This window comes from Scardinius erythrophthalmus (assembly GCF_964197995.2).
Source record: "Scardinius erythrophthalmus genome assembly, chromosome: 23".
NCBI lineage: Eukaryota > Metazoa > Chordata > Actinopteri > Cypriniformes > Leuciscidae > Scardinius > Scardinius erythrophthalmus.
Genome location: NC_138243.1, coordinates 21171094 through 21181093, shown reverse-complemented (window position 1 = coordinate 21181093; position 10000 = coordinate 21171094). Strand labels below are relative to the sequence as shown.

At 37.6% G+C, this 10000-nt stretch overlaps 1 protein-coding gene across 7 annotated transcripts in view; it reads left to right on the top strand.

Moving 5' to 3' along the window:
- Window positions 1-2875: 2875 nt before the first annotated feature.
- Window positions 2876-10000, top strand: part of cux1a (cut-like homeobox 1a) — a 126333-nt gene continuing 119208 nt past the window's right edge. For 3 of the 7 annotated variants that reach the window (XM_081353540.1, XM_081353541.1, XM_081353537.1), the window contains exon 1: window positions 2876-3076. In XM_081353540.1, coding sequence (XP_081209666.1) covers window positions 3014-3076 — 63 coding nt within the window. In that variant the 5' untranslated portion in view covers window positions 2876-3013. Of the gene's footprint in view, window positions 3077-3427; window positions 3723-10000 lie in introns of those variants that run through there. The other 4 variants (XM_081353542.1, XM_081353543.1, XM_081353539.1 and 1 more) reach the window with 2 other exon arrangements.

The window sequence follows — 10000 nt, the reverse complement described above, 5'->3', positions numbered from 1 at the left end:
CACACACTAGTTTTATAAAAGTGTAAAAATGAATGCTAATGGAATTGCATTCATTTAATTTTTGTTTATACATTTTGTTTAGCATTGTTTATATTTAAATTATATTGGTAGTTTGTTTGCCTGCAGATGGAGCAGTTTACCCAATTTTATGAAGTACAGTGTAAGCTTCTAAAGATGATATTCCCCCACCACAAAGCCTATCACCTGTGCAGTTAGATCTTCATGGACGTATATACACAGAAATTATAATATACAAGCAATTTATATTTTAAATGTTGTCCTATAGTACGTATAATTTACAGTAAAGATGAATTTATGTTTATGACTAGATTTCAGACACCTGTCCATTGATCATCACATACAGGTGTGCATGAGATAAGTCAGACACATCGCCAGAACAATGCCCTCCTCACATCTCTGCTTGTCTCTTCATTATGTTCGCTTGCCATGTCTTTGCATCTCCATAATTAAAATCTAATCCTGCATGCCGACTTTTTAAACGAGGACTAGCCTCAAGAGGAGGCTTATTTGATTAAAAAAGGGGAAGGGTAGAGGAGGGAGTCCTCCACAGCTCGGCAGGCAGGAGAGACAGCTCTTAATTGTGCTCCCATGAGGTGTGCGCACGCCTGGGCGGAGAGAGGGGGGGCTGGGTGCTCAGAGGCTCCAGTGGGCCTGAAAAAACAAACCGCCAGTGGGACTGGCTCTCCTGCGCGGCTCCCCTGGTGTCTCAGTGAAGGGAACCGAGGGGAGGAGCACTTATGAGGAGCCACGGGACTCTACGAGCTTCCAATTCTCACTCCGCCCTGCAGGGTCTGATGTGAAACTCCCCCCTCTCTGTGTGCGGTGGTGAGGGCGAGGAGCAGGCCTGCTCTACAGAAGAACGGAACTAATGGGAACGTAACTCTGGAAACCGGCTGTATAAATGAAGGTTAATTGCTCATTGTTCACTTAAGGTTTAAACCGTGGCACTTGACTTTCCTCCATAGCTCCTGGTTTATTTTTGGTTTTACATATATACTCGTTTTCTTTTGCATGGTAGGCTACTGTAAAAAATATATGTTGTACTATAATGATCACTATCTCACTCTTGCTGTTTTACTAATTACACAGTTGGTACGAACTGTATTTTATAGGTTCTGAACTTGTACTCTGCACAAGAACAATAAAGTGGAATCTAATCTACAAAATAAAAAGATCATTAAAGTAGGAAGAAATTAGCAACATTATTGCAACAAAAAATGTTTCTCTGCATTATTTTGATAATTTTTTGACTGTATTAAGTACCTTTTTGCAGTAAAAGAGCAAACGATCACACAATATGAACTGTGCACATATACATATATTAAAAATAATAATTATATATAGGCCTATATATACAGTATATATACAGTATATATATATATATATATATATATATATATATATATATATATATATATATATATATATATATATATATATATATATATATATATATATATGAAGAGTTCAGATGCAAAAGCCTCTAAGTGCCATCTAAAATTTTCTCCTAGAATGATCATTTTTATAAAGCTTGTATATTTAAGTTCAGTAATTTCACTTAATTGACAAATAATAGGTAATTTGCATTGCCATTTAAGTGAAATTATTGAACTTAAATATACGAGCTTGATAAAAATGATCATTCTAGGAGAAAATTTCAGATGGCACTTAGAGGCTTTTGCATCTGAACTCTTCATATATATGTAATAGAATATTTTACTTAATATATATATACATTTGTATGTGTGTGTGCGTTTCTGTCTGTGTATTGTGTAATATAATAATAATAAAAATAACAACAACAGTAATTATTACTAGGCTATTATTTAAAAAACTTACTTTCCAAGAATCGTTGGCTAAATTTGATTGTTCGTCACCAGTAGGCCTAATTGAATAATAATAATAATAATACAATTTTACTTAATAAATAATGTATTTATCTAATCAGCGTAATCAGTTTCCAGGAATTAACCCAGCTAAATACCGATTGGTTATCATCACTAATTGTAACAATTAATACGATTAGTTTGGATCATCATCACCATGTCCCATGAACAATGAGTTGAGACGCTACTATATGCACACAATAGAGGGCGCTACTCTCCAAGTTCAAGTTCAAAAGCAGTATTTACAATTCATCAGGAATCGACCGGACAAGGGTTCATGATATAACATCAAACCATCTAATGCCTCCATCTTAAACACCGTCCATTACCATTTAATATTGATTTATGCAGTATGTATATGGAGAAGAGCTAGGTTGTGTTTCTCTTTATTTAAGCTATCGATCGCCGTTTCCACATTCTTCACGCAAGATTGCCCATAAAATCAATATAATAGATGTATTGGTTTTAGAGTAGGCTACAAAACAGAGGGTAAGTGGACATTTAGACAACAATCAGCAAACACATTATAAGACAACTGCGTACACAAAAGAACATCAGATATATTTTCAGTGGGATTAAAGATAAAAACTAAATCAAAAATCAATATATCAGGTGTGCGAATACTAAAAAAACAGGCCAGTAGATTCATGATTTGACTATCATGAGAAGCATAAAAACACATAAGCGACGCGTTCCGTTCGCGTTGCTCTCCTCGCGTCAGGTCTGATCAGTGTCTCGCAATATCTATCTATAGTGATAAAAAAAATCAATAACCGTATAAACTCTCTTCTTATAACGGATAAAACGTATCCTGCATCCCCCTCCCGCTCCTGCGCCACGGGGGGCTCGATTGAACACGGAAACTCCATCCCGCGTTTTCTGCCTTTTATTTAGGACGGTCTCAATAATTGTTTTCAGTAGCCCTATTCAATATCGCAGGTTGGCATTCGTTCGATAACTCCATTCCGCGCGCGCCCGCGTCGTTCGATCTGCTCCGCTCCGTGTTTTGCGCGCGCTCCCCCGCCTCTCTCTCTCTCTCGCGCTGAACTCCAGCCCCTCTCGCGCTCTCTCTATCAGCCTTTCATTCCGTCTCAATATGTCTCAAGATGGCGGCCAATGCGGGATCGATGTTTCAATATTGGAAACGCTTTGATTTGCAGCAGCTCCAGGTCAGCTCTCTTTCGCTTTGTATTCGCTGTGTGTGCCGGTAAGCCGGTCCCGGGGAGCGTCGCGCTGAGAGGCTGGCGCGTCGCTCTCGCGTCGGCTCTTTCGCCGGGTTCGGTGCCCATTGATTAAAGCGGCTCTCGCGCTGATCGGAAATTGATCCTCTTTGTTCAATTCCCATCGATCAACCATCACGGTCAAGGTGGATGCGGCCACTTTGGCAATGGGAGCCCTAAGGTTTCCCGATTCTTTCCTGCTCCTTTCCATCTCCGGGATGTTTTGGGAATAGTTTGTGCTGAAGAGATTTAGATAGTATGTTTGTTGAAATAATTTTGTGTTTAGAAGTGTGTCGCGCTACACGGGTGGCGCTGTGCTGGACCGAGACGTTATTGCTTAGTAACGAGAGAGGTGTTAGTCTGCCTTCCTTTTTAGATTTCACCTCGTTTATTGTTTTCTAGCACTTTTTGTGTGACTCTGGAAGTTTATGAAGTTAGCAAACTGAAAGTTCAGCTTCAGTAGTTGAGTTTAAATCGAAGACGGAATTGGCTGCTAAACCTGCGCCAGACAGGAACAATTAAACACAAAACAATAAACAAACACGAACGGATGAAGGATTTTGTGAAATATAGATGTGGGACACTAGAAAATAAGGTTTGTTTCGTTATTCAGTTACAAAGTCCGACTAAATAGTTCTTCAAAACAAATTAATGCAATGTCTTTTTTTCCCCTTCACATATAACTTGTGTTCTGTCGTTCTACATAAATATGGATCAAACGAGCGTTTTAACGCTTGTGGAACGTAACGAGTCTGTTTGCTCTGCATTTGTTTTGGTATAATGTTGTTATTGTTTAAAAATAAAATAAAAAAAATCGATTAGTTGTCAAAGTCAGAACTCTTTCGTTATTTGTAATGTTCGTGCTGTTGGAGTATGAATTGCATTTGTCGCGTTTGGTTAAGCATAAACAATAGACCCAAGATTATATCAATTATTGATTAAGAGTTTATGTATTTATGAACTGAGGTCGCAAAGCTTAGCTTGAAGAAATCGCTGACCTATTTTTCGATCGAACTTTATAATTCCTTTTACCAGTAACCATTTATACATCTTCACAAGCATCACGAGTCATTTAAAAATCGATAACGTATCATGTAAAAATCGATATAACTCGATAGTAACAAGTAAACCACCTCTTTGGGTAGACTAGATTTTCTGCGTTATAAGTGTTTAAGAATGTGCTTATTTTGAACAAAAAATCGTGTGTTTTTTTGGTCAAAAATAGCCTACTAAATTCAAGCAGAATGTATAATACTTTATATGTGCAATGTGCATGCACTATGTTCTGGGATGCTATTCAGCTTTTGTGTAACATTAATCTGTAATTGTCAAACATTGCCAGACTCGTTGCATGTCAGATGTTTTGCTGTTTGATTATGTTGTTGTGTTCTAGGAAAATCATTTATTTAATTAGGTTCCAGACATATATTCTTGAACATAAAGGGACCACACACACAGCTAGGCATATTCTGATGTGGTGACGCTAAATTTTCAGTGCTCTCCCTCCCTTCTTCCTCCCCTCCCTCCCTCTCTCTCTCTCTCTCTCTCTCTCTCTCTCTCTCTCTCTCTCTCTCTCTCTCTCTCTCTCTCTCTCTCTCTCTCTCTCTCTCTCTCTCTCTCTCTCTCTCTCTCTCTCTCTCTCTCTTTATCTGTCTCCCAGGCTGATAAGAACTGGCATCAGCGAGTTCAGGCATTGATGATGTCATGGATGCTATCTTGTTTTGTTTTTTGCTACTTTTGTGTTTTTATTCAGACCTCTAAATCTTATTTTTCATTATGTTTTAAATGACTTTATTTATCTCTTTCTTGTTTTGTTTTCTTCTTTTCTGATTAACTCGACTGATTTAAGCTTAATTAATGCCTCTATGTGAATCAGATGTCTCGGATTACCCTGCAAAAACCACACCAGACAATGGAAGAAAGTCGTCTGAATTATAATTTCCCCAAACGTATGACTCCAAGCAGACCTTTTTGTCTCATATATCCAGAACTTTTTGTTTGTCGGTGTCACCTGCTGCCTCCTGTCACCACGTGGTTCTGAGGACTGTGGATGCAGGTGAGGTGTAAGTGTACCTCCCTTAGTGTGTGGTCCCGAGTTTTCGTGCGTCAACGCAGAGAGATTAGCGATTGACGCAGGCAGTACTGCCACCATCAAGATGTGAGCAGACTCTCTTGTCTGGACCTGCGTTGGGGCCCTGTGATGACTTTAAAATGTGTTTGATATCTTTAATGAGGGGCACATGGGCCGGCTGTGGTACACTGTGTACCTAAACACCATACGAGTGTAATCTTTTGCATTTTTGGTTCCTATGTGGTTACTGTATGATTGGCACGGCTGTGTCTTAGAGATCTTCTACAATATTCCTGTGAAGAGTTTAAGCAGGCTTGGATGTTTGACATTAGTTGTGCTATCATCAGCTTTTCTTATGGCAATATTTAAATAATTAACTGATTACTCAATAAATCTTGGTAAACACTCATTATTAGGAGACATACATGAATGATGCATGTTATTTGCATTTTAATATTTGGTAACTCTTTTGTTTAGGGTCCAATTCTCACTATTAATTAGTTGCTTATTAGCATGCATATTACTAGGATATTGACTTTATTAGTACTTATTAATGCTTTATTCTGCATGACCATATTCTACATCCCATAATCCTACACCAGTACCTAAACTTAACAACTACCGTCCTTACTAACTATTAATAAGCAGTAATTAGGAGTTTGAGGCAAAAATTGTAGTTAAAGGGTTCCTATTATGCCCTTTTTACAAAGTCTTGATTTTATTTTTGGGGTGTACTATGAAGCCCCTCCTTCCGAAATATGAAATGTGCTGTGATTGGTTAGCTGGCCCAGTGTGTTGTGATTGGTACCACTTAGCGCGTGTTTGGGAAATGTCCCGCCCCTCCATAACTGTGAGTTCTTCTCTAGTGTAAATATTGAGGATGATATAAATTCCAAATTCAAGCCCGATTCAGACCCTGACAATGTTAACAAACAAGAGGATTGTGCAGAATGGATTTCATGCACAGACTTTGTTAGCACAGATTTCACAGGACGTTTCAGAGTGGTATGTTTTTTGTAAAAATATATATATTTTTAATACATTATAGATATGATGTTATCCACCATTTAATCGTGATTTTTGACGGAAAACTATGGTAATGCAAACAGTAATCAATCACAAAACCAAAGTTAATTTTCCTAAGGAGCGGTGAACCGTCTTACAAAAGCGGGAGTTTACAAAAGCTACAGAAAACAAGCTGTTCTCCATAAAATGTGCAGCGCACAGATAAACATTGGGGTTATAATGTTCAGGAACAGTGGTTAAAATAAGTTTTTAAGTTCGTCAGCATTAGGAATGTAAAAAAAAAAAAGAGTTTTGTAAATGTTTTGGAAAAAATAGTCTTTTTGACATGGCGACAACACTGTCTTCTCTAATACAGCTCAACCAGGCCTTGTCCCATTTTTTGCGTATTTCCTGGGCGGGGATTATTTAAATGCGTTGTAGTCCAAACGAGCCGTTCGTTGTAGTTCTTGAAAAGGGGATTCTGTTCAATAAAACTTTGAGCTTTGTAACCTTGCAGATCTTTTTTATTCTCAAACAGCAACCTTACACACTAACTAAAGTGGAAAAAGTGGAAAAGCATAATAGGACCCCTTTAGTAGTTAGTTAGTAGTGAGAATTGGACCCTAAATTAAAGTGTTACTGAATATTTTTGAGGAGATTCATCACTTGCAATTGGAGTATTTTTATATAAAATAATACAGAGCTCCCCCCCACAAACAACACTTATTGAATTGAGCACCGGTATTTTGACTTGAGGTTTTGGTAATAACTGTCTGACTGACACCTGACTGGATTCGAAAGACACGGGAAAGTCCCGAAAAAGTAAGCAGGAATGTCGCCACGTGTCTGCGAAAATGCGGATAAACTACTTTTAGGCATGGTTTTAATGCTGACATGAAAGATGAATAGAACAACAGCGTCTCTGTGGAGCCCACCCCACACATTCACACAGACTCAGATCCTGACCACTTCAAAACCAAGCCAACTATATGAGGCCCCAAAACAACACACATATTTGCATGTGGCCTCTCCAAATTTAGCCTCAAAGTAAAGCACTTCAATTGACTCTTGTATTTGTCTAATTTCACAATTTAGACGCATAATAAATTCTACAAGGCTCTTTGAGTGTCTTGATATGCACTTGAGAAAAAAGTTACTTTATATTAGGTACTTGGGTACTATTAGGTACTTGCATAATTTTTTTTTTAGATACAACAGTGTACTTTTAAAAAAATATATTCAATATTTTTTATTCATACATGTTGTATTGCAAAAGCACTTGCTGCTCTTGAGGTGGGACACACGGGTAAGGTTAAGGACAGGTTTGGTGGTATGGTTAGGTTTAAGGGTTGGTGTAACAGTGTAATTATAGAAGTAATGGTAGCACTTTATTTACAGTCCTGTTTTGCATGAACATACAATGTAGTATTGACAACTGGGTTTTATTACAGATATTAATTACTGCTGTAAATTTAGTGTTGGTTAGTTACACTTTATTTTAAGGTGTTCGTGTTACAGTGTAATAAAACATTTAAGTACTGAGTTATAAGTATCTACATACTTACTTAAGGGTTAGGGTTAGGTTTAGGGTTTGGTTTGTGGCTAGTTACATGTAATTATGCATCATTTACTGTTTTTAATAAAGTAAGTACATGTTACATGTAACGAGGACACTGTAAAATAAAGTATTACCCAGGTATTTTTCAAGTGTAAGTGCAATGTAAAAACATGTTTACATAATAAGTGCATTGTATCAACTGATTAATTTAATTGTTAGTACATAGTAGGGCTGGGAAATGATTAATCGCGATTAATCGCATCCAAAATAAAAGTTTGTGTTCACATAATAAATGGGTGTGTACTGTCCATAATTATTTTGTATATACATAAATACACACACATGCATGTATATATTTAAGAAATATTTGCTTAAATATACTGTATATATATTATATATAATTTGTATTATAAATAAATATAAATATTTTATATATAAATAACAAATTTTTCTTAAATATTTACTTGCATGTGTGTGTATTTATATATACAAAATAATTATGCACAGTACACACACATATATTATGTGAACACAAACTTTTATTTTGGATGCGATTAATCGCGATTAATCATTTCTCAGCCCTAGTACATAGTAGTTAAAGACACTTAAGCCCTGTCCTAAATGGAACCCTGAGCTCTTGCAAACGTCCATACTTTAGTAGACATTTCTTGTGGACTTAACGGACACCTCACACAGCGGCCATTGTAATTCCACAAGACCGCAAGTGTTTGGGACAGGGCCTTAATATAATGTGGGACCCAAAAAACATATATCACTTGGGTTAAATTGGACTGAATTGTACAAAAATGAAAAAAAAAAAGTGTGATTTGTGTACATTAATAGCCTTTTCATATTCGTAAAGACCTGAGGATTATTACATGCACAGTATTAAGTTGTCTGTATGGTGATTTCACATTACGATTTCCTTTGCTGTGTTGTGACAGGAGATTCAGTCTGTTGCCTTGGTTTGGTTATTAAAAAAACGTAGTTTGCACTGAAAAGAGTAGGTTAGTGATTTCAGATCCGGTACTTGAGCACCTTTGTTCTAGTACCAGATCAGCCCAGACGCTGATAATCCTACAGTATTTGAATTACCTACTCTATTAGGTGCTGCAATCTAAAATAAGAAGAGTTTGTTATCTCTGTGTAGGCTAGTTGTCTACCATCTCATATGATCATCGCATGCTAGCGATGGTGGCCTGAGTATAGCTCCTTTAAAGGGAACTCTGTCTGTTGTGTGATAAACTTGATGATGATGTATTTTTATTCGGTCTAAAGAGGGAATCGAACTGTTCCTAAGGCAGTTCACCTGCCCCCAATGTATAACTTGTGTATAAAATGAAACTGGGTGCGCTTAAATATATTTATAGATGTATACGTGCTTACATAGATGTTTTTTTTACTGGACTAGCCTATGTAATATGAAGTGGCCAAATAGTTAATAAAAGTGTTTAAGGGAGTGCTTTTTATAGGCTGTTGTGTGCGTGTTGACCCCTCTTTCATTTGCTGATCGGTCTGCACTCGGTTGCTGGAGATAAAGATGGCAGGAAGAATTCAGTGGCCATGGGAATCAGGGGGGGAGGCCATGTGCCAGCACACTCTTTCTCTCTTTCTCTCTCCGTCACCCTCTCTCAGACGCTCATACACACGGTCATTACCTCACTGACTGCCCCCTTTCGCTGTGTCTGAGGGCTGGGGTTTCACAGGGGGGCCGCTCCCCTCCCGCCCCACACAGGGAAGCCAGAACTCTGACGCCACCAGCATAATTAGCCGTCCATTTCAAATAGAACCCAAGTTGGAGGAGGGGATGAGAGCGCTCGCCCCTCCCACCCCTTCTCTCTTCCTCTCTTTTTCTCTCTTTCTCGCTTCCTTTCGATCGTACTTTATGGCGTGTTTGGTCTACATGCCTGTGCACTCTGGAAATTCTTTTAGTTTGAAGGAATTTAACGCTTCTGATTAGTTTTACAGCAACTGAATTGAGAAAAAGAGTAAATTGCAGAAGACAACTAAAGTTTAATGGCACTATAATGGTCTTTTTCTGTATTAAACTTTGTTTTAAGTCAACATAAAAAAACCTTTTTACTTTTCTTCAAAATGTTTTAAATGAGCTTTCCTCTGGAACAATTTTCCTGGCTATTTGATCATGTTAACCAAACTCGAACTATTGTTTTAGCAAACTCGCATTCAATCTGGCTTTATTCTAATTTTTTTATGATCTAATCAATTCATCATGGATAAA